At 38.4% G+C, this 26,005-nt stretch overlaps 1 protein-coding gene across 8 annotated transcripts in view; it reads right to left on the bottom strand.

Moving 5' to 3' along the window:
- Positions 1 to 26,005, bottom strand: part of Pld1 (phospholipase D1) — a 208,105-nt gene that overhangs the window by 45,908 nt on the left and 136,192 nt on the right. For 7 of the 8 annotated variants that reach the window (XM_015494265.2, XM_048814297.1, XM_015494268.2 and 4 more), the window contains 5 exons: positions 19,601 to 19,729; positions 19,023 to 19,141; positions 17,244 to 17,357; positions 6,161 to 6,271; positions 3,979 to 4,067 (listed from right to left, as the gene is read on the bottom strand). In XM_015494265.2, the coding sequence (XP_015349751.1) occupies positions 3,979 to 4,067; positions 6,161 to 6,271; positions 17,244 to 17,357; positions 19,023 to 19,141; positions 19,601 to 19,729 (562 nt within the window). The remainder of the gene's footprint in view (positions 1 to 3,978; positions 4,068 to 6,160; positions 6,272 to 17,243; positions 17,358 to 19,022; positions 19,142 to 19,600; positions 19,730 to 26,005) is intronic. The other variant, XM_048814295.1, reaches the window with a different exon arrangement.

The raw sequence follows: 26,005 nt of genomic DNA, 5'->3' as shown, positions 1-26,005 counted from the left end.
TACAGTGGCAATTACCACAGAAGAGGAACAATACTGTGAAAATGAAGAGAAAAGGAGAAAATGTGTTTTCATGGTGTCTGTGTGTGTCCGTTGAAAATCTGCATGTGTAAGACTTGTGCCAGTTTGAAATTGTTACAGAAAGTGAGACTGTTGAGAAATCAGAGCTAATTTGAAATAGGATGCGCTCATATCCAATTTTCTACAAGGAAAGTTTGAAGTTGCCAGTCTTTAATGTGCCCTGTGAACCTCCAAGCATGAGATATCATCTACAACTTACCATACTCTTTCATCACAGAATTTTTTTCTTTCAGGAGCAGCTCTTGGGATTAGAAAATATTTTAAAGTTCCTTCCCACCCTGAAATGCTAGCATTTTATGATTTTAGAAGAAGTCCAGATTTTTAGAGACAAATTAATATGGCAAAGAAAAATATTCTTTCAGGCTCCCAAACCCTTAAAAACAAATCTTACAGGTTCTCATTATACCACACACTTATAGGGAAATAAAAATAACTCAAGTGCATCTTTCCCTACTTATTAGCTGATTACAGTTCCAAAATTCATGATGTGCTGCTCAGCTCAATGAACTCATTTGTCAGCTTAACGTATGTCTGTGACTAACTCTAATTTCCTAACATTTTTTCTTTACCAAACGTGCTTCATAAATAAAGCAGATGTACCTGCATCAACAAAATGCAAGAGTTGATAGAAAAATAATGCAAATTTGTAAATTAAACATAAATCACCCCATAAAATTGGAAGACTGGCAAGGAATGCAAGAAATCTCTGGATGTACATGTATGTTTAACTATAAACAAGGCTGTTTTTAAGTCATTTCAGAAACAGATCCTAGGAGGAATCTCTTTTAAAAGCATATGAGAAGGCAAGGCATAAAGGTTACCTTTAAAACACAGGCCACCATTAATATTCATAGCTGTGTCTGCTATTCTAGATGAGACAAAAACAATCGTAGTCATGCCCTGCAGTCATCTTTGGAGCATTATAAAATTCAGGTGACTGCACCTCTCTTCCTGGAAATTCTGGTCTAGTAAGCTTAGAGTTGAGTCTAGCTCTTTGTAATTTTGTAAAGGTCCAAAGGTGATTTCGATGTGCAGTCGAGGGTGAGATCCACTATGCACCCTGTAGTATGGGGTGGATACTATAGTTGCTGCCTATAACTCCTCACCGTAGGATCAACCCAGCCAACCACTCAGCTGCTAAGAGGTTGGCCTCTGACTTTCTCCAGCTGTTGCCCTCCATAGGCCAAAGGGACCTGCCTCACTCAAGATTGTCCCCTTGGGGTCAGCCTGCATCTAATGAGTGGTCAAAGTGGGGAAAAAAACCCAGCGGACCGATCCACTTGCCTAGGTAAATACCTAACCGCTTACGAATTAGGGTTACATGGCATTGGGGAGTCACTGGGTCAAAAAAGTGCGAGGGTGGGCTCAAAGCTGGTTTTGCCTAAGGCTGTTAGTGGCCTAGACAAGTCATACAACCTCTTGAATCTCAGTTTTTTAATTCTTAAAATGGGAGCAGCAACGAGAAAAACAGCAATGGCTACATAACCTACTATCATGATTATTTGTGAAGATTCAGCAAGATCATGCTGAAATATAAACTACGAATCATATAAAATGTTGAGAGTTACAGTTATATTTTTAAGCTAAAAATAACCACATAATATGTGAAAGAAAGTTATCAAGGTATAACATGACAGTGAAAGTAAAAAAAAAAAATGTTTGAATCCCCAAATATGTATACATACATATGTATTTATAACATGTTTAATTAATTTCTTCACTGATGCATTCAATGACTTAAACTAACGAAACAAATGGTTTTGCTTTCTTAGGCTGCTACTTTTACATAGAGCTAAAATCAGCCATATAAAGAAATACTCTCAAATATTAAGACAATTCAAGATCTTTTCAACAAGTAAAGCTGGGACAACTCCACATCCACAGGCAAAGGAATGAAGATGAACCCCTAATTCACACCATATACACAAAATAATTCAAAATGAATCAAAGATATAACTTTGTAGTTTTTAGCTTATATAAGAAGAAAACAGGTATAAATTTTCTTGATCCTGATTATTCTTTTTAAAAATATTTTTTAGTTTTACATGGACATAATATCTTTATTTTGATTATTTATTTATTTGTTTGATTTTCTTTTTAGTTGTAGATGGACACAATGCCTTTATTTTATTTTATTTTTTCAGTTTTATGTGGTGCCAGGGATCAAACCCAGTGCCTCACACATGCTAGGCAAGTGCTCTACCCCTGAGCCACAACCCTGGCCCCTGTTTATTTATTTTTATGTGGTACTAAGGATTGAACCTGGTGCCTCACATATGCAAGGTAAGTGCTCTGCTACTGAGCCACAACCCCACTGATCATTCTTAGAAAATAAAAAATGATAATTTGGGCTTCATCAATATTAAAATGTCTATGTTTCAAACAATATCATCAAGAAAGTAAAAAAAAAAACGACCCATGGAATGGGAAAAAAATACTTGAAAATCATGTATCCTATATTGGACTTGTATTTAGAATATTTAAAGAACTGGCAATTCCACAATAAAAAGTCAAATAACTCAATAAAAATGGGCAAGGTAGCTGAGTAATACGTATATGGTCAATAAACACACAAAAAGATGCTCAACATCATTAATCATTAGAGAAATTCAAATTAAAACTGCATTGGGATGCTATTTCATACATACTAGAATAACTATAATGGAAAGAGAGACAATAAGAATTCACAAGGATATAGCGAAATTGAAGCTCATACACTGTAGGAATGTAAAATGGTGTAGTTGCTTTGGACGAAGGTCTACCAGTTCCTTAAAATGTCAAACAGAGAGTTACCATTATGACCCAGCAATTTTACCCCTAGAGAAACAAAAACATGTTTGCATAAAACCACTAAAGATGTCTCTGACATGCAGAAGTGAGACCAAAATTATGGGAGGGGGAAGCAAAAGAAAAAGGGGGGAAAGGGAATCCCATAAAAAAACAGAAGAGAGAGTGGAGTAGAAGAAGGAGGAAAGAGGGATAGGAAAAGTGAAAAATGTTGGAATGAATCTGACCGAACTCTCCTATGTACATATGTACATACCACAGTGAATCTCTAAAACAAAGCAAAAGAAAAAGCCTAGTACAGAACATCTCTAACAATGTTATTCATGGCAGCCAAATGGACAAATAAAATGTGGTGTATCCATATAATGGAATAGTAGCTGGAATTAAAAAGAGATGAAAACACTGATATGTTATGACATAGATGAGCTATAAGAAATCACTCATAAAAGACAATATATTAAATGATTCCATTTATAGGAAATGCTCATGTTGGCACATCTACAAAAAACAAAAGTAGATTTGGGAATTTTAAGGGGGCTCAGGAAAGAAAGCAACAAGCGATGACTACCAAAGGCATTTTTTTTTCCTGGAATGATGAAAATATTCTAAAATTGATTAGGTGATGGTTGTGCAACTCTAGAAATATACTAAAGATTGGTACACTGTACAGTTTTTAAGTGGGTGGTTACTTAGGATGTGGATTCTAACTCAATAAAACTATTATTTAAGGAATAATCCCATGAGCTGAAGACATAAGACAGATGGGAACAAGAATTTAAATATAATCCATGGCAAAAGATGTTTATTTTGCTTTGTTTATAAGTGAACATAGATCACTGTCTGCTATTAAATAAATCAAACCACAAATCTCATGCATGGGAAAGAGTGTGGCCAGGAAAAAATGACTGGACATCCTATTTGTCCCACCAAAATGGACTCAAAAATTCTTAGTGACTCAGATTAAAGCAAACAACAACCTACCACTGGCTGGACCACATTCCAAGTCTAGCAGGAAATGACAGCCCTTTAAAAATGGGCTTTGAAAAGTCATGTTCATAGGAAATAAGGACATCTGCATCAACAACTTCCCCAAAATAAAAGTCAAAACATTACCTGTGCGCTTTCAGGATCCGCTGGGCGATTGCATCGCCTATTTTGTTGAATACTACTTTGTCATCAGCACAGCTTATGAAAAATTGGTTCTGTGAGCAAAAAAAAATGGGGCCATCACGAAGGCATTCCTTTCTTAGTAGTTTACATATAGTCTAAGGAAAATGTAGTCAATAAAAATCACATTTGTACTTTTAAAAAAGTGTGTCACACAGCAGCTGTGTTCTGACCACTGGAATTACATTGGGAAAGTAAATGACACAGAATCAAAGCACAACCATCTGATTCCGGGTCTCATGCATAGTCTAGGTCCTTGATTACTAAGAACACCCTCCTCAAGGGGCAGGCTGCACTGTTACTTCACCCTCAAACTTTTAAATTACATTCTTAGAAAATAGAATATTCCAGAATTAGAGTTTTTCTTTCAGATACACATATTATATAAATGCTTATGATTAAAAATTCTATATTGATAAACATCCTGTCTCATGCTAAATTTACTTTTTTTTTTAACAAGGTAGACTACAGATCTAATTCTCTACACCTTTCTCCATTATTTCCTTGAATTTACTTTCATGTTGTTTCTCTCTCTCTCTCTCTCTCTTTTTTTTTTTTGGAGGATGAGTCCTCTGATTATCCCTGAACATCTATTTTAAGTATTTTCAAATCTCTTTTGTTAGTATGTTGTATGTATATACATATATAATATATACACATATATACACATACATATATACACTAATAAAATGGAAAAAGAAATAGTTCTCTAAGTACTTCTGGTATTCATGCATCTATAAAACATCCTTTAAAACTATTACTAGAAACTCAGCTATGGCATTATCATCATAATGGTGGAAAAGATTTTGTTGCTGCATAAGGGGATGTCAAAAATTAAATGTAAATGTTATGTGTTCAAATAGAATCCAGATTCTTATAATGCAACTGTAATTTCTACGGACAATCATCTTGAAGCAATATTTGTTAATCATCTTGAGGTATGAAGATTTAGAAGCAATAACTCAAAATATGATTACCCTCTGTTTTGTAGCATTATCATTTTTATGACTCACAAATGTTTACACTTAAAGTACACAAATCTGCAAAATGCCTCAGGAGAAGAAAAACTTATAGGAAGACACTGTGCAGGAACTCATTTGAGACTGTGGTTTGCTGTAGGGCATTAAGCAAATGAAATCCCAATGGCAACTAAACCATATTTTTGTTTTCTTAATTCATAATACAAAGGAGTTTAGCATTCCTCCGCAGCTGTGAACACAGACTGGCCACATGTCATGTCCTTTACTTCTTTTCTTTTTGGAGGAATATAGTGAATGCTACCTTACCTTGACTAGAGGAATGTCAACCTGGCCCATGTCCAAGATCATGGGTACCTACATGGCATTACCATGTGTACCTACATGACACTACTGACACCATTTAATGCCATGCTAGTGTTTTAAAAAAGGCAACATGAAAACTACTAAAAAAGAGTGAGCCAGCTATAGCATCTTAAATTACTATGGTACAACTGTCAAAGGCAATAGTACTAATGGCATTACTATCCTCTAGACTTTGTACAGAGTTCACTAATTTTCCCACTAATGTTCTTTATGTCATGATCCCAGTCAGGATATCATGTTGCATTTAGCCTGCTAATATTTTAAATTAGCCTTTCCTTTCTCCAGGCCTGCAAAATAAATAAGGCTCCAATTCTTTGCTGTTTGTCTTTAATGAATTGTCACAGTATGCAGAGGGAGTAGGCAAGCACTCAAGGAGAAAGAAAATAGAGCTATAAAGATTCTTTCCTGTTCATCCACCTCCCTTTAACCATTTTATTCAATGGGGAAAAAAAGTTAGAATAAGGAAGGGAGATGAACTCTGATGTATTTTTTCCATTATTGGGACTTTTTATTTTCTCAGGGTTTTCCAAGTTCCCTGAACTATTTTTATGTTCACTTTGAAGTGCAATTAAAGTTCCCAGACTAAACTCAGTGTTCCCAGATTTTCTCATATACTCTGCACACAAACTCTGGGAATGAAAACCCTTTCTAATGAATGGTAGTTCACAGAGAATTGAAGAAGGTGGTTCCTGCCACATATTAATATGGCAGGTCCTGAACCTGTGGTCTCGGTGACATTTCTGGGCAGGCAGTTTCGCACAATGTGTGACATGAGCAGGACTTACTTCAATGTAGATATAGTGCTTGCTGTTCTCTATCACATAGATGTAAGCAGCATGGATGGACTCTTCATGGTACTTTATGCCAGCAGACCAATCAGCAGCAGAGCGGAGCAACTACCAGGCAGCAATCAGCAATGAGCAAATATCAGACAACGGAGACAACACCAGATGTATTAATGCAATGAAGTCACCCCTTTTCCTTCTAAACAAATGAATAATCACAGTGGTTTGAGTGTCATATGTGGGCCAAGGGGTAGTTGTGGGGTGAGGAACACTGCTGAGGAAGAGATGAGAGGAGACTGATCAAGGAGCCCAGCTGGAAAACACATCCTGAATATACCCTCTTCCACCCAGAATTATGTTTATTCAAAATTGGAAACCATACCTGTGGTTTCTACAAACAGGATTTCAAAAGTATTTCTTCTGGTGGCTGCAAGTAATGTAATCATTTGTACTCCTTTCCTGGACTTCCACAATTGCACCAGAATGCCTGTCTTTTTAATGTATTTATTAATAGCACTCACTTTTACTCAAAAGTGTCCTGATTTGGACGACATGATAGGGTCTTCCTAGCTCTGACTTAAGAATGTGATTATTCCTTTCTCCCAGAATAGATAGCAATCAGATTACACATTTTAAAAGATAGTTCATTTAGGTTTATGACCTGGAATCTGCTTTTCATTAGCTGTCTAACCTTTGGTTTCTCACCTTAACTCTAAATTTTCTTTTGTTGATTATAATAGGAACCCAGTAACAGGTAAGAAAACAGGTTTGGATAAGAGTACACGGGGTCATGGAGGTGCTAACACTGACACTAGAGGTTTTCATTCTAAATCCTAGACTTGACCACCATGCCACACTGTTTTGCCCTTTCATCACATCCGTGGGTTATACCAATCAATTTGGAGTTGACTTCATCACCTTGATTAGTCAGATCAAAGCTGAACTCCTGACCACTTCCCCTAAACTGCTTCCCATCTCAAATACCCCACTGCCTGGGGGCATGCCATCATTTGATTGGTCTTTAAAGTTAGTGACCTCTGGAGCTCTTTGGCATGCCCCCTCTCCTCAGAGTCCATATCCAGTCACACATCTGGTTCTATTTACTCTTTCGAAGATTTACCAGATTCTCTCTTATCAATCACACTGCATCCCTCTATTAGAACATGTACCTGCTCCTACCTGGATTACAAGAACTTCTAACTCAGACCTAAGTATAGCTTAAATATACTGATGCAGAACAGTACTAGCAATTTCTGTACTATAAAATGGAGTAGCTACTTTCTAAGGTTATAGAGAGAATTAAATGAATTACTGTGAAGTGTATGACAAGAGGTCTGGCCCTTAATAAGTGGCATGGACTTATTATTAATAAGAGCATTAGAGGATGCATGTGAGCTGTGGAGATCACATCAGAGATGCTGCCCAGCACACTGTGGCTGTGCATGGCAGCGGGGAACAGGGGTTGTGGAAGCTTTCCCTAGCTTTCTCAACACTAAGCAACATTGGCTGTCATTTTCCCTTTAGCATTCTTACTAGTATTGAGGTATGACATTAGCATACAGTAGGTTGGCACTCAATAAATACCCACTGACTTTTTTTTTTAAAATTGGTAGTTAAAGATGGACAGAATGCCTTTATTTGTTTATTTTTATATGATGCTAAGATCAAACCCAGTGCCTCACACATGGGAGGCAAGTGCTCTGCCACTGAGCTACAGTCCCAGCCTTCACTAACTTTCTTAAACAACAGCATGACATTACAGAAGACTCACTATAAAAATAGGTTTGCTATTCCTGATTGGAAAGGGATGCTGAAATTGTCTCTCAGAAGGTTAACTTAAAGATAAAAGGAATGACCCCATACTTATTAGGAACATTCAAAGTGACCCAATACATAATCAGTTTTATGTCTGATAGATATATGTATGTATATATATATGTATATATATATATATACATATATATGCTCTTACTAATAATATATATATATATCAGACATATCTTAGACATATATAGATAGATAGATAGATGATAGATATATGTATATCTATCTATCTATATCTGATCTAATCAATAACTTAGCAATTGTATCTATAAGGCTACTGTACTTGCTAAAAATCATTGATTGTGCCATCCTCAATGATATTATTTCTTTAGCCAGGTTGGGATATTTATAGCAAGATCTCTCTCCTCCAACCATTTCAGTTAATTTTGTCAGATGAACATATGCAATGAATTAGACAATTTAACCACAAACATGAATAGTAAAATATCACAGAAGAAAACCCACAAGGAAAATTTAAGTTCAAATGATTCAGACTGGGAAAATATCTGGATTTTTTTTTTTATCATCTCCAGGGAACTGTGCTATTGTTCACCAAGTTAAAATAACAAAGATTGAACAAATAGAAATTTTAGTTCTTAGTCCATTTAAATTATTGTTGAATTTTGTTGCTAAGGAGATAGGCCTGAAAAATGTAGGTTACCACGAGAAGATTCTTAGGACATGCATTTTGGTCTAATTCTATGTAACTCTGGAAACTATGTATAAAATTGCAGTGTACACTGGAAAGACAGGGACTTGAGTTCTGTGTCACAGCTTTGGAAAGACAGGGACTTGAGATCTGTGTCATAGCTTTGCACTTTAACTTTGGACAAGTCATTTCAAGTCATGGAAGCTTACTTTCCTCTAAGGTACAATTGAGACCTCTCTCTCCCTTTCTCACCCTTCTCACCTCCTTTCCAAAGCTGCTGTGAAGGAAAACATGGCAAAATTAATGCAAAAAGCTAATAATGGTATACGGCACTTAGCAGTAGATATATGAGACATCTTTCTCTGTAAAAGGCTATTGATAGGGCTGGGGATATAGCTCACTTGGTAGAGTGCTTGCCTTGTATGCAGAAAGCCCTGGGTTCAATTTCCAGAAAACCCCCTTAATGGTGACTTCTCTTCTTCCAATCCAGAAACTACACTTTCTTTCCTTTCTCACTCTGAAAAATTTGCTGATTTAATAAACTCATTCACATAAGATAAAAATTAGGAGTGTCAAGTAGGTGTCAACTTTCATGTTCTATTGAAACAATCTGGAGTGGCTTCCTGGACAGCTGTGCGGAAGAGAAGATTCTGGAAACAGAGCATACTGGGAAGAAATCTGAGGTTGATTACCAAGAGCTGCTGTGAAGGGAAAACAGGAAGGTCACGTATTTGCTACTTTCCCTAGGAAGGTAATGGTAAATCTTTCCCCTTCCAGAAGCATTTCAATGTAAAAACATTCAAAGACATACTTCTAAAGAAGGCATTCCAAGTATCAGCCTGGGGGAGAGTGGAACAAGAATGGAGGATCTCCTTGATTGTCTGGCACTTAGCCTTCTGAGTGCAGTAGCAGAGATCACCACCTCCTGAGGGGCCCTGCATTATCTATCCCCATGCCCGAGGCCACTTCACTCACAATGAAAATTCATTTAATTGAAAAATGTCATTATTTTTGGTCAAACATGAAAGTTATCTTTTATGCAACACAGGAAAAAAAATCACTTGGGATTATTATTCATCTACTATTCCAATTAGTTAAAAATCTGCCCATCACCATAAGATGAACTGAAAATAATGAGTTTCCTTTTTGTTCCGTCTGTACCCTTCAATCTTGGAACCCTGAGGTTATGTGAAAATCAACTCAGCTGCTTTCAGTGCTTGAGGGTGTAGAAACTTTTCTCCACAGTCAAATAAGTCAAACACATTTTGATTGACTTCCCTTTGTTTTAAGTTTTAGATTTATTCTTTTTTTCTTCACTGACCCAATCCACTTGTCTCACATTTCTGTTTTAAACCCATGTAACTGAGACAAGCCCAGACTCCTCCCCCATCACGCAGAAATGTGGCTTATCTTACTGTCCCAAGTATACTGGGAACCAAATTCAACCCACACTTTTCAAATCTCAAGTTTGGATACACAATTTTAAAGCACATGAAAATGGCATATTTCTGATTTTATGGTTTAGCCTCAAAATTGTAACCAGGACCAGTCATTTTCCTTTGTACTGTGTCCTATTTTTTGACTTAAAATACAGCCTTCTCTTTAACCACAGCCCTAATCCCCTTACATACTATGGGCCCAAGTCGAATAGTTAAACTAAATAACAGAAATCTCATCTTGAAGGAAAATGTTCAGAACTTTCTTACTATGTGTCCCAAAGTTCTTTCCTTTTTTTTAACCACAACATTTTATTGCCTATAAATACAGTGCATATCTCAATTCCTTTTTGTTTCCCTAAGCTTCCAAGTCAATCATGGAACAAAGACTCCTTAGGACAAAAGCACTTTTTATATGTCCCTCGAGCAGAAGTTGGCATCGGTGCAGAAGCTCCCAAGGGGCATGGGCATGGGGAGAGACAGGCAGAGCTCAGTTTGTGAGGCCCAGTACTTCCAGTGTGCATTGAAGAGACTAGTAGGCAAGAGAGGTCAAGAAGTTGATCTAAAGAAAGCCCTTTCTTTTAACAACTACTTTTTCTTAGTCCAGTAGTGCCTACTCATATCACAGTATATAATTGCTCATTTAGGATGATTCTTTCGCCTGAACCAAAGGAAGAAGTTATTCTTGAGGCTGAAGGAGAGAAAGAAAAAGATAGTTTTGAAGAATGAGAGTTAAGGGGAGAGAAGACCTAGAGGAAAAGAGTATAGTTGGCAGCACTTGGGAGCCAGAAAGGAGATGTGAAAGGAGGTGGGCAGACACATAGCTCCACCTTACCACAGCCTTGGTGGCTGCAACCACCCTGGGTCTTACTGCAAAGTCTCCACCTTTAACAGGTATGACTTCAGGTGCTGAAGCTGAAGGGCTCAGAATCTAGTCTTATAAGTGTGGACTTAGTCCATGGCTCAATCCTATGAGGCAGACCCTATTATTACCCCTGGTTTACAGATGATGTTAACATGTACAGAGAAGTGAAGCAACTTCTCCAAAGTTTTAGTTTCTCAAAGCTGTAGTTTCCTCATCTGTAAAAATAGACACTGAACAGGAGTAGAGCTTATCAGCTCATGAAAATCAACAGAATAATTTACAAAAAGCTCAGCACAGTGCTGGGCACTGAGTTCAATTAATATCAGCTTCTGCCAGCCAAGACCCACAGCAACACATACTGTTATGCATGGAGACCTGGTCCTGCTTGGGAAAGAGTTCCCACCATTAAGTGGCTTCCATGGCAACAAGTATAATGGCTTCTGACTCCCCGTTGTCCACCACCTACCTTATCCTCACACCAGTCTGCACTACAAAACATTGTGCTGTCCACTGAAATCTACCAGGTCCTTTGGAATGTCATTTGGACATTTTGCCAAGAGTGAAAACAGTCTTTTCCCATGGTATAAGTTAAATATCATTTATTTGCCATAAATTTCCTTGCCTGTTTTTCCTTTATCTCCTTTCTCCCTCCTTCCTGTCTTTCATTTAAGCAATGGTACACATGCCTTCAGTGGAGTTATTTCTCCCAGTACAGACATGGATTCTCAACACGAGAGTCGACAGGATGGTTTCTACTGTTAACTGCCTGATTTATTAAAAAGGATTGTTCCCTGTATTGATTCCACATAAAAGCTGATGGCATTAGACATTTACTTTCACCTAAAAGATGTGTCAAATATCCCGTCTTGGAAACATATCTTAAATGGCAACAGGAACATTCAGGAACCTAATTTGTTCTTTTTGTTAAGAAGACACATTCTTTTATATAATCTGTGAATTTCTAAATGCAGTCTTGGAACCACCTCTGACTTCCTCCCAGACCCATGCCTTATCCTGCCATGTCTACTCCAAGTACTCCTGGCAGGCTTCTGAGAATACCCAGCACTGAGTGGAAACACTAAGATTATTTTTAGAGTGTTAGTGAAAGCTGCTGAGGTCATCTCTGAGTCTGGATGACTTTCAGAAGCAGCACTGTGTGTCTGGAAGGACAGGCTTCGACGCTACCTGACGTGGCGCCCCTCTCCCTGGCTGAGTTACCCTTTGTGGAAAGGTGTGCCCAATGTTTTTGGTATTTAAAAAAATTAAATAACTGGGTTCCCTTTTGCACATGAAAAAATGACATGAATTTCTACCTGTTATTTACTTTATCATTTCAAATGCCCTTTCTTTCTATTTCAATAAATATGATATTAAGATTTTTATCCAGAACTAACCTAGTGACCCATCTAGAGAAACATCAATGTCTTTGTTGCAAACTTTTGAAACACTGGGGAAAGCTTGAAAGTACCTACAGCACACAAACTAGTGCTTCTGAGTGCTTTGTATGTGTTATTTACCCATTGATACCCATCACTCAATCCTATAAAGTAGACTTATTATCAGACCTGATTTATTGACGATAGAAACAAGTACAGAGAGGTGAAGCAGCTACTTATACAGCTAGTAAGTGGCAGAGTTGGGATTTTAACAGTCTGACTTTAGAATCTACCTCTTAATTACTACATCATACTGTTTTCTTTATAATGTAGTAAGCTTATGGCCTCTAGATGATGTTTTGAAATAAACTGTTGAACAAACAATACACTTTAGGATGAATTTTATTCAATTTCTCATCTGGGTGGGTAATAGTCATATGGCTAGTGTCATAGAATAGCCAGGTAGGTGAAAGCTTTGAAAATGTGATAATAAACCCTTTAAAAATTGAGTAGCGTGCACAAATCCCTTGGCACCTTCTGGAATTTTTGGAAAACCAGAGATGGGCCTAGTTTACTGTTCTTGCCCTCTAAGCACTACATTTATGATTTGAAAAAAATAATGTCTGGAAATAAGATAAATAGTTAAAGCCAGTGAATGACATGAAGAAAGCAAAGCAACACTGTGGAGAAAGGCAGCAGAGTAAGTCTCTCTCTAATTTCTGATCATCTCTGACTTTCCCAGCTTCAAAAAGATGTACATCCTGGCTGCATCCACTGTTTTCACAACTAGAGTTATTTCATCATTTCTGAACAACATGTACTGAAAAAGAGGAGGGCTCCAGATTTGGTCAGGTCTGACATGTCCAGATTAGGGAAAGGGCTCTTTTTTTCCTTTTATGGTATTAGAGATGCTTTACCACTGAGCCATATCCCATGCCCTTTTTGAGACAGGGTCTCCCTAAGTTGCTTAGGGCTTTACTAAGTTGTTGAGTCTGGCTTTGAACTTGCAATCGTCCTGCCTCAGCCTCCTGAATTGTTGGGATTACAGGCATGTGCCACCATACCTGACCACCATACCATGGTCGGGGTGGGACTCTTTAAGAAAAATAATACGAATTTACAAATACAAAATTAGGTATAGGCACTAAGAGGGTCCTGGGCAGCTGAGGGGAGTTCAGCCTGTCACCAGGGCCCAAAGCTGGCAGTGAACATGGGCTTCTGAAAGAGAGCAGCTGGTTCTCTATCTGTGGCCTTCAGAGTCAGGTCTCCTGGAGGGAGATTTTTCCTTTAGGGACTGAGATGGTGAGAGGTATATACTGGAATATCAGGTTTTGAGGACCAGAGGAATAAAAGAAATGATAATCTCATAGTCTTGTGAATTTAAGAGTTCACTGGTGACATCCTATTTCCTCACATGTCCTTTCTTGTCTTCTTTTTGCGGTGCCACATGTCTAAGTGGATCTATGATGTTTTAATTTCCTTCAAGAATTTTTTTTCCCCTCTTAAAGAGTCAGAGAAACAATTTTCATTATCAAGGTACATATTCTGAGTCTGGCTCTATTTCTATTTAGTGATAAATGTAATTATAATGATTTTAAAAATTAGGATGTGTATCTGTGGTGGACATTTGAGTTTTATTATACAACGGTTCCTAAATATATCAGGACACCTAAATGAAAGGTAACTGATACAATTATAATGACACCTCATTTATCAAAGGTTCTGGAGAAAAGCTCCCCTTTAAGTACCTGAAGGGACTGTAGATATCACTCATTCCAATCAGGAAGCTTTCAGATGAGAAAAATGAGGTTCAGGGAGGGGAAATGACTTGCTGAGGCTACGTACTTTGGTTTTAGAATGTATTTTATTATGTTTAGCTGGACAATTTTCCTGCTTCCAGAAGCTCAGCCTAGCAGCACTTCTAGGTTCTTTATTATACCCATTATCGTGCTGCAAGATTCACATCACCCAGAACACACCTACCACCGGAGCCGCCAGGGTCTTCAGCGACCTGGCCCATCAGTCTAGACATGACATGTGTCCTATTTTTTTCTCGGGAGATTGTGTCAGTGACACTGAACTAATTAGTTTTACCTTTTCCTTGTTCTTAATTTTCAGTCATTGTCTAGTCACTGTGTCCCCTTGTCTCCTCAAAAATATTCCAGATTTGTCCCTTCCTTTCTAGTTTAGGCCTCCTGGGTTCAGCAGAATTACTTCCCCAGGCTTTTCTCTTGTCCCTTGCTTTCATTCTCTTTGGTTTAATAAGTTCTTCCTATGTATAAACTTCAAGTCCCAAAGTGTTTGTTCAGAGAGAAACAGATGAGAAGAAATAAAATGAGAGATCCCGTCAAATAAGATGGGGAAATGCACCTCATTCTCACTTAGTGGTTTTGTAACACATCAGCGTGACAAAGGCACTTGGCCCTCCTATTACATATTAAAGAAATCTGCAAAAGCTTGGAAACTATTTTTATGGAATAATTATTAGCATTTCACAGATAAAACCCAACTTCAAAAACTGTCCCTAGCTGGGCATGATGGTACATGCTTGAAATCCCAGCAGCTTGGGAGGCTGAGACAGAAGGATCACAAGTTGTAGCCAGCCTCAGCAATTTAGCGAGACCCCAAACAACTTACTGGGACCCTGTCTTGAAATTAAAAAGAAAAAATTAAAAAGAAAAAAAGGACTTGGGATATAACTCAGTGTGTCCCTGGGTTAAATCCCAGCACTTCCTGACCCTGGCTGCCAAAAAAGTAAAACAACCCTGTTCCTAAATCAAGTTTTAGGGATATATGCTTTATGAAGATTAACCTTGTTATCCTTGGGTTTTTGTTTGATTATACTTAGGATAATCAAGTTAACCTTTTAAAACATTCATGTATCATGTTTCTTCTTGGATGAAAAGACTATTCCAAAGTTCACTAATACTTCCAGGACAAGATCTAAACTCACCAGGCCAGCACTCCAGGTACCTCATCTGGCCTTCTGCTGTCCAACTTCATCACCAAGAGAAAATGGTTGTTGCAGTCAGTCTCCCTGTCTTCTGAGTGGGCAGGTTTATTTCTTAGAGAGGACACTCACCAGTAGGTCTGTACCTTCATGCTTTTTACCATACTCTTTACTGTTAACTGAATTATTCAACAGCACAGCTTTATCTCCTCAGATAACTAAGTTTCCTGAGGCAGAGAAATCATGTTCTGCCTGTCCCTTGCATACATAAGTATGCTTCAATGGCTTCATTTTACAAACAGATGGCACTTAATAAACCTAAGTTGGCTGAATCAATGAATGAGTGAGTGCATGCATCTTGGTAAATGCCCTTATTAAAATTTTTGTATTTGTTCATTTTAGATATACATGATAGTCGAGTGTATTTTGACATTTTATACATACATAGTGTATAACTTATTCTAATTAGGATCCCACTCATGTGGTGGTAAATGCCCTTTTAAAATGAGTCGACTTTGCACAGTGAATCCAGAATGTATCAGCTCATCAGAAGAGGTCATCTGATCTATTTCCATCTCTAACACAATACCCAGTGGTGCGGAGAAGGTGAGTGAAGAGAAATATTTGTAGAGTGTGTACCTGCCTTATCAGGGCAGCAGGATAAGAATATACAAGTCAGGGCTTTACCAATGTGGGAGTGGAAAATGCATGTATTTGCAACAGTAGGCTAAAATATTCTTAATCCATCACAAAACACACATTCCTCAGTAATACATTTTCAACAGATACTTAACATCAGCTAACTTTGATAAATTGATCACATCAATTTTAATGCAAGTTCAAATCTTAAATTCTCTTACTTTCCTAATACCAACATTCTTATTCTGTCTTCTAGCATGAATAATTTTCTCTCTTCCATGTAAAATAAAATTAAATAGGTTCATAAAACATTCACCAATTTCTGTATATGTGCACAGCTATCTATCTGCACCTTCAAGTTGAAATTAGTCTTCCTAGACTGGGATGACTCAATATGTCCTATATACTTCTCACAAGTGGTTTAACTTTTAAAAAAATTGTTCTGTTATTTTATCTATGGTGTAAAATGTCTTTATTTTTTATATGCACGCAACTCTACTTGCACATAATTCAACGTAACAGATTTAGATACTTCCTTTATAAAATCACATTCATGAGAATCCGTGTCTGAATTATTTAAGTCCATTAATGATGGCGGCTAACAGATTGCTGAATTTTTACTAAATAATGCTTCCAATGCTGATGGTGGTAACTGGGAACCAAAGGCAATGCCGGGGGTGCCCATCCTCACTCTGTGACCACATGATTTCAAGGTATCTGAGCTGTAGTTGGTAAAGGCAGTAGATTGGGTAACTCTGAACCAGACTAAGATTTCAAGCTCCACCCTATCAGTCATTAGCCAGTTGGCTCTGGACACGCCTCAGAGCCCCATTGGGTTTTAATTTTCTTATTTGTAACTTGAGATGGTTGGACGGGGTTTAATAAAATTTTGTGACTTTATTAAGGAAATTTCTTATTCAATTAAAAGAGCCTCCAAATGGTATTTGGTTAATTGAGTACTAAAATTAGATTGGACTATAATAACCAACTTCCTGGATGTTAAGTTTCAGCCAAGCTCCTGGTGCTCAGGCAATATCAGCCCCAGGTTTACTGTGTATCATGTTACTGGGATCATTTCAGAAGGAATTACGAGGACAGTCATTCCTTGATTGTGGCCTTTTCTGAAGACACATATTTATTATATGTATAAATGAGTTTTATAATGAGGGTGAATCGAATCCATTAAATACAGGAAATATAATTCCGAATATTAAAAGGACCATTCAGATTTGCTTTGGACAAATTATCCTTATTGAAAACTCAGAAGCCACTGGAATAGTCACTTAGTCCAGTAATACTAACGTTAATCAGTGTATTTTGCCAAAAAAGTAAAACCAGGCTTACCTGCACACGAGCATGGACGGCCCCAGGCACCTGATATCTCAGCTCATGGGCTGTGGTTTGAGACTTTGGAAGCAGGAAGGGATAAGAAAGAGACCGATACTTTGGTTTCATGATCTAAAATAAAGAAAAGCAGATTTAAAAAAAAAAGAGTTATATGACAAAAGAAGTTCATTTTCCCCTAGTTTATATTTATGAAATAAATACAGGTTCATTTGAAAAAAGCAAAAATGGCTGAGGATGTAGCTCAGTGGTAGAGTGCTTGCCTACTATACAAGAGGCCCTAGGTTCAATCCCCAGCACAGCACAAACACACAAAGTTCAAGAGAAGAAATATTAGTGGACATTTCTAAGACTGGAAATTATTTATTTTTGTTTTCTATTTTCTATATTTCCTTCTTTTACCTTTTGTAGCAATCATGCATTGTATTACATTTGTAAAGAAAGATTAAATGTAATCTATACTTATAGAGTATTATACAATTTAAAAATCGCATTATTATTACTTTATAAATAATTTTTACTGTTGTAAATATCTTGCTGGAACAATATAGCACTGTCATCTTCAATATGCTTCATAAAATAGTAAGAAGAATCATAATTTGTATAATAAATTCCTATAATGAGCATTTTATCTATCTCTAATTTTATTTGGTACTAGAATCAGTCTCAAAATAAATTACCTGCCTAGATTACTTCTTTAGCTTACGTACCTGAAAATCACTTTTTAGGTTTAAAAATGCATACTTAAAAAAAAAGACTTCTTAGTGTATTACCAATGTAGGGACAAACAAACAAAGAAAACCCTCACACTATAAGTATTAGCTATTAGCCGTGTTTTTAATCTTCAACAATTCAGTAGCTTAAAAGTAATATCACTTCATTTATTCATCCCTTCCCTCTAAATTTCTAATTTAATTTATTTTTAAAAGAATAATTTAAATAATTTTTTTTTTAGTTGTAGATGGACACAGTGCATTTATTCATTTACTTATATGTGGTGCTGAGGACAGAACCCAATGCCTCACATGTGCTAAGCAGGCGCTCCCCCACTGAGTTACAACCCCAGCCCTCCCTCTAAATTTTACTTAAAATATTTCCATTAGAACTTCCACAAAAGTTCTAATGAAGTTTTATATATATATATGAAAAAAAGTGACTCTAAATTGTTAGTAGAACTAAATCCATTTTCCAAACTCTCGGGGGAGAATAATGCCTTATCATTTTGAGTAAATAACAACCCTGTATAATATGTTCTGAACTTAAGAATTTAGGGCCAGTCCTTACCAGCAACAAAGGCCCACCAAGAGAGGAAAATGGTCCATGTCACTCTGCTTGCCTTGCTCAGAGCTGGCTCTCAGAATTCTGTATCAGTAGGAACCCAGTGCAATGCCAGGACTGGAAGGGCTTTTCAGTTTGAGCCCTCTTGTCTAAAAGAGACTCTTCTCCCACCTACAACAGCCCTCCACATGACTACCAGGCCCAGGCCAGTAAATGCTTAATCAATACTGAGAGTCCAAGATGTTAAAAGGGTTAAAGTCATAGGCTCCTCTAGCAGCATCTATCCCTCTGCTTTCTGAATTGTCTGTGTTAAAGTTCAAGAGCATTTTTTTTCTTTTTTAATGCAAGAGGTTCAGCTACTCTGTCATTGATGCATCCAACTGCAGATTGTAATTATAGCTGTGGCTGCAGCAACCCCTTCTGGCCAACCCTTTGGGTTTTTCCTCCAGCTAGTATTGGCTCTCTTCATGCAGATTGAGTCATGACAACAATATGCAGTACCTTCGTGAAGTTCCAGCGCTGGATGAAGTGACGTGCCACATCACGAGCAGCCTTCCCGTGGACTGCAGAGGCGATATCATGCCAGGGCATCCGGGGAGTGGAGTACCTGTCAATGAAATCTACCCGGGTGTACCGGGCAAGGATCAGTCATGAACTTCCATGTGGGGAGACAGAAACCCTCTGACCCCAACTATAATTTGTAAAAGGAAATATGTTAATATTTCAGTGATAGTCTCTCCATTTTCCATCATTAGAATGGCATATTTTCGGACTATGCATAAAAAAAGATGATCAAATGAAGGCTACCATCTCTTAGAAGAATTATAGATTATTATCCCCAAAATATGCCCATAGGAAACCTGGAGGTTTCAGATAGGTCAGCTCCATTTCATGTTATTTTCTTTTTGAAACTACAAAAAACAGTCCTTAAGTAGATGACTAAAGCATGTCTTCAGTTTTGCCAAATTTTCAAAAATAAACAAAGCAAAACAAAAGTCACTTAGACCATGCCCATGCATACTTGCTGAGATGCTCAAATATAACAAAATATAATGCACACCTCGTACCATGATACTCACCAGCAAAAGGCTTATCAAGTTGAACCCAGTCTTTGAAGACAAAATTGCAGTAGTCCTTCCCGTGCCAGAATCTGGTTTCCCCGTGGAGCTCTCCCACGCCTGTCTGCAAACTGCGGATGGAGCCAGTGTCTGTGAATGCAGGGAACCCCACCCAGAGGCTGTGGGTCAGCTGGGCCCCCAGAGAGCGGGGGCTCACCTCTCACTTATTAAACACCTGCATGCCTTAACTTTTTTTCTTGAGACTCATAACTAGGGCAACATGTGTCCATTTGATTAGAAGCTGTGGGCTGAAGAGGTTTTACAACACTTGCAAGTTTATTGCTAGTGAGCTGTTGGGACCATAGTCAGGCTCATCATCAGACAATGAAATGTAACTTTCTCCGGCATTGAGCAGCTTATTCTCACTGCCTACCAGGTCACTGCAAGAACCAATCACAGAGCCAACAGTGAATAAAGAATTAGCAAGGAGGGACTACCAGAGAGCAATAAAACCAGGTGAGGATGGAGAATGATGAGACATGAAGGAAACAAATAAGCCAGGCCACTTCTCCTTCCTCACTTGCATGATGCAAACCTAATGTGTAATTCTTGCCTTTTGCATTTAAAAATCAAGAACCTCTTATATACAGACAGCCCACGTTCCAGCCCTGGAATTAACTAACTAATTGATATCGAGCTTCACCTCTTTGGGTCAGAAATCCCTATGTGTAAAAAAAAGAAGAATTTGGCCCATATGACAATTAAGACCTTTTGGTCTCTAACTTTCTATAGTCTTACAATCACAAAAGGCATCTGTAAAAAACATAACCACAAACAGACAGATGCTTGTCACAGAGGCACACAAGCAGCAATCTACTGTAGCATGTCACAAAGAGCTCTATGAGGCCACTTCACTTAAGTTAAATGCTTTGAGTTAAATAGCTTGTAAGTGAAGGGAAAATGTTGACCGTAAAGACAATGAAGCATGAAGAGAGCAGACTCCAAATTACAAATGCAGCGCTTGGCACAAAAGAGGCACTGGACAGATGTGGCATGGGAAAATATTTGTGGAACTAATAAATGATTACTCCTTCAAGTAGCCAGTGAGAGGTCTAGACCGGTCACCTTAGCACCACCTCCGCCTTCACACTGTCCCAACTGTCTTAGTTAGGTGCAGACTCATTGCTTTAAAACTACTGTCACCTACTATCTACAGGAGGTTCAAGTCCTAAGGACTTGGTGTGCATAGAAAGCTCTTCCCAAACTGGGGCCAATCTGACTTTCTCATCCTTGTTTTCCGCCCGCCCAACCCCAGGACCACTATAACACATTTTTTGCTGTATTTTTGTGACAGGCCTTGTCTGTCCTGACTCCTCACTTGGTACCTTACTCCTTCTGTCTGGAATTCTCTTCCCTTTCCTTGGCCTGATCTCCGAGTCATCTCCTAACCACATTAGCTGTCTCTGCCTGAGAAGACCTCCCAAATCCCAAAGGGAGACGTAGTCACTGGCATTGCCATTCCATTGGAAATTGCACCCAGAAAACCTCTTACTCCCTCATATGATTATATAAGGCTGCCCCTCTTGCCTCTGCCCCTGATGCCAGTCTATAAACTCCTCATGGGCAAATGGGGAGTGGGGAAATGTCCTCTCACTGCCGGGTGCAAATCGTGACATCTAGGAGGGCATCCGTAAATATCTGCAAAAACTAAATATTTTTATGCAATCACTACATATAACTAATATTCTATCTCAAACTGAGTAATTAACCTTCCAAAGGTTATTGAATCTTTTTATGAAAGAAAAGTGTCTTCAATGGCCAAAGTGAACAAAAATAACCACTATTAAAAACAGACCTCTATTGACTTCTCCTAGTGATTGATTTTCCTGCTGTATAAGGTAGAGAGGGTAGGACACTGGTAAGTCTATTTGCTCACCTGTAGGCTCTTTATAGTAAGCATGGTCATTGTTAAAAGAAAAAAAAAAGAGGAAATAGAAAAAAAGGGCATATACAAAAAAATTAGATTAAATAATGGGTCAAATTCCACATTTATTCATACGTGTGTATATGTGTATGTGCGCGCACGCACGTGTGTATGTGTAATTTGTTTTCATCAATTAGGAAACTAAGATAAGGTTTTTAGTTAGATATCCATATAATTGTTTAAGAATATATTTCACCTAACAACTGGCCATGATAAGGAAAACAAAACAAAGCAAATTCCTGGTCTCAGAAAATTATTTTTGCTTATTATTCAAATTTGGTTTTGCTTATAGCGAAGGCCTAAACTTTATTTATCCCGAATAAATGGGGGTCCTCCTCAGAATAAATGAACTATTAAGGCAACAGAACCATACTCACTAGTTACTATGCTGACTGCTCAGAGTTGCATGGGCCTCTGTGACCAGAGAACTTCTGGCATTTGCAACCCGGATCTGAGGGGCTCTCATTAGGCTGGATCTGGCTCCCAAATGAATTCATGATGGCATCTGCACTACCTTTGGGTTCACCATCTCAATTTCCCACAACTTCCTCCATTGGCAACCCAGATTCTAGCTGCTAAAGTTAGGACAAAGGTGTCCCCCTGCTTCTGTCCAGTGTCTTCAGGTCTTACCATAGCCTCCTCCTTTGTTTCCTTATCTCGTCTTCCAAGGGTCCAGCCTACACTTATCCAGCCTACCCCTCCCCATTTTCTTTCCTAGATGCTGTCATTAAGATGGTTCCCCGTGTGTCTCCTGTTTTCTTCCATAGGATTCCTAAATGTATACCTCTAGGCCTGGCTTCTTTTTTGAGTACCAGACATATAGTCACGGAACACAAGAACTTGACAATCACGTCTAACACTAAAATCATGAGCCTCCCCACGGCATCGAGTCGTCTCTGGAGTTTCTGCTTTCTGTTCAGAGTGACTCAGGCTCTAACCTCACAGTCGCCTCTGCTCCTCTCTTTACTGTCTTTTCCATCCCCCTTTCCCACCACCACTTCCCAAATCAGATCAGATTTTGCCGATTCTTCTTTTGCAAAAAGTTTCTCCCATTCCCTTCCATCTTGGGGCCCCTAGCACAACCTATTTGGACTCCCTTTGTCTCTTGTGTAACCTTCATAAAACTTTGCCCTTAAACTCTCTCCCATGGGGCTTCTCCAGAATTTAGTGGATGAGGGACACTGTCTCAGGCCGACTTTCAAGGCCCTTCATAAACTGGTGAAGACAGACCCCACCAGCCCAATCTATACAAATTAATCCTTAGAACAAATCCCAAATCCTCCAAGCTCTGAAAATCGATATGTTTTTCCCATAGCTTATTTGTTAGCAAAACTCAACCTGAACTGACAAGAAATTATTTATTATCTTTATTGATCCCACTTGGTGTTGTACAAATATAAATGGTTTGCTTACATTCCAGGTATTCCCAGGACCCTGCTGCGAGGGTAACCTGATATAGGGTATACTTATCATATTACTTTTCTAAAACTCAGAACATCCTGATTTCTGAAGCATAGCTGATGCCAAGAATTTTATATAAGAGACTGTATTCACCATGCTTCACAACTGAGGTCTGGGGTGTTGAAACAAATACCTCTGGTATTTCCCATGTCTGGGTCTTAAGATATACAATTTGCCTGAAATGCCTGTTTTCTTCTTCCTTCTTGGTCTCTTATCTACTGAATTTCTTCCTAGATCCTCAACCAGTTCCAATATAGGTCCCTCAGTGTGTATATTAAACAAAAGCTCTGGTGTTTGAAAGCATTTTGGGTTTTGGAATTATGGATAAGGATTCTTGGACCTGTATTATATGGGTGGAGAGGCTTTGTGAACGACTCCTGTTAGATGAATTACTAAGTACCAGGAGGTCAAATATTTAAAACCATGCTCAATATTAGATAATAAGCTCTTTGACAGCACAAAAATGACTCTATACATCCTGGAGGCTGCACCCCCAGAGAACATAGTTTTGAAATGAGTTAACTTACCATTCATCGTACCACTGCTTAGATATTTGATTTGAAAAACCTGTTTCAACTAAATTGCAAAAAACGATTTCCCCTCTCACTTATCTATTTAATATTGCTTACAAGGAAAACTCATCAAGCAGTTTCTGAATGTAACAAGTATAAAATCAACCCCTTTAAAAATACATAGTATCAAGGAAAGCAATGTCAATCTGAAATTCTCCCTCTGACAACATAATTCTGAAAGAAAAAAGTTCTTGAAGATGGCTGAGTGATTTTGAATAAAAATAAAAATATACACTATAGAAATACATCGTGGTTATTAACCACATTTAGAATGATTTTATTGCAATTTTTTCTGTTTAAAACCTCATAGTGAGCATGGTGACCTTACAGCCACATTCTATATAACACCAGGGAGGCTTATTAGGAGCCTGCCTCAACAAAGTTTTTTGTAGTCAAGTGAAACTGACACTACAGAGAGGCTAACCATGTTCAGCACTCTCAGGAAATGGAAATCCCTAATTCAAGCTCATCTGCAGTTTTAAATTTCTAATAAGAGTCACTTCATGCTTAATTTGGGTTTCAAGTCCTATAAGAAAACATGAGTTTATGTCATTGCACGATTTAAATCTAAATTGTGTTTAAATGTTTCCTTCATTATTTTTTGTGGACCCTCACTTTTATTTTCCAGTCAAATTTGTGAAGAACTCCCACACATAAAGAGATACAGGTGGGACAATTTTGACTAAAGCATGGACCAACAGAGGGGTCGGGGGAGTTTAGGGTCCACCTACTCAGTGTCCTCTGTAGAGCCTTTGAGAAGATACAGGGTCCAGGGAATACAGTTTTGGAAGCACTGTTCTGGGAAGACTCAACTAACCTTTTCTTTTTAACTCAGTTGATTTTTCTCATTATTAAAAGTTAAATTTGTATATATGTTTGACTCTGAAAGCAATATGAAAATAAGGCCAGCAATGTAAAAAAGAGATAAATGGAACCTTAAGTTCCATCTTCTTAATAAAGTTAGTGGCCTTTAATGTCCTTAGTCAACCTCTTTCAGGTGCATATTTTGACACAGTGGGAGTCATCCTCAAGCTCTACATCATTCCATGCTCTCAGGAAATGGAAATCATGCTCTCAGTTCACGGAAACTCCACCTTTCTGGTGGCTCCGAGGACTTGGAGTCTTTTCCAGCCCTCATACCCATATCCAGGGCATTGGCAAATGCTGTCAGCTCTACTCTCAAGATATATTCAGTATCTTCTCTGGAACTATTTGCCACCTGATCTGCTCTGAAGAATGAGCCCATAAAGACCTAAGTCAGATTTCATCTGCCTTTGCTCAAGACTAGCTGGTAACTTTCTCTGGGGGCAGAATTCTCACAGCAGCCTGTGAGATGGCTCATAATCCACCCAATCGCACACCTCTCTGACTTTTCCTAACATTCTCCTCCAAACCACCCCACCACAGCAATGCTTCTAGAACATACTGATCCCCCTCCTGTCTCAGGGCCTTTGCACTTGTTATTCATCCTGTTTGGGACACCTCCCTCCCTGTCTCTTATCCTCATTCTTCTCTCCCTTCTGCAAACTCACCTCATTAGAGCAGCATTCTCTGCTACCGTATATATGATAATAACTCCTCCCTCTGCTTCCCCTACCACCTACCCTGCTGTTGTTCTCCTTGATGACTACCACCATCTGATACCTTGTGTTTGATGATCTATTTGCATATACAATCCCCATTCTTTCTCAACTAGTTAACTCAATTTAATCTGCTCTCTTCCCTACATCCCTAGTACCAGTATCTTAATATGTACTTAGTTAAATAAACAAATTTTCTACATTAGTTTATGCATCCTCATTTAATATTTGAATGGCTGCACACCTCCCTCAAGGGGATGAGCCCCTCACTATGTTCTTCATCATTCCCCTCTTCTGATAGTTGTGTTGTTTAATTTGCTTAATTTAGAATGCTGCTCTAGACGTGCATCCAATTTATTAGTGAGGAGACTGTGAATGGATGCCAAGGACATTTTCCATCAAGGGCAGAAAACCAAACATATCCACGTCCTCAGACCACCAATGTCGGTGTGATGCCCTCAGCCTGGGGGTGGCTTGAGTCACTCAATCCGCTTAGCAATACTCACATCTTCCCCACTTGCTCCTGATTCTCTTGTCAGCAATATTAACAGTCTTAAGTCAGTCTTTTTGTAGCTCAGCGACCTCATCCTTCCATCTCATTTTTTAACTTCAGTTCTAAAGTAGTAAAGTTGCACACTGGAAGTCCGAGGCACTCCCTGCACCTGCTCCCAACTCTGTACTTTTAACATCTGAAGTTTCACATGCCCCTGACTCAGCCTGCTGGACTTTTCAGAGGCTCCCCAGTTGTCAGGACTTTCAAGTTCTGTCAAGTACAGGAACTCCTGGAAGTTGTCCCTGAATCTACATGTGCATCAGGTACTAATCATAC

The sequence above is a fragment of the Marmota marmota genome, unplaced genomic scaffold (assembly GCF_001458135.2).
Source record: "Marmota marmota marmota unplaced genomic scaffold, marMar, whole genome shotgun sequence".
NCBI classification, from domain to species: domain Eukaryota; kingdom Metazoa; phylum Chordata; class Mammalia; order Rodentia; family Sciuridae; genus Marmota; species Marmota marmota.
The sequence above is the reverse complement of the archived record's forward strand: the minus strand, read 5'-3'. Positions and strand labels throughout refer to the sequence as shown.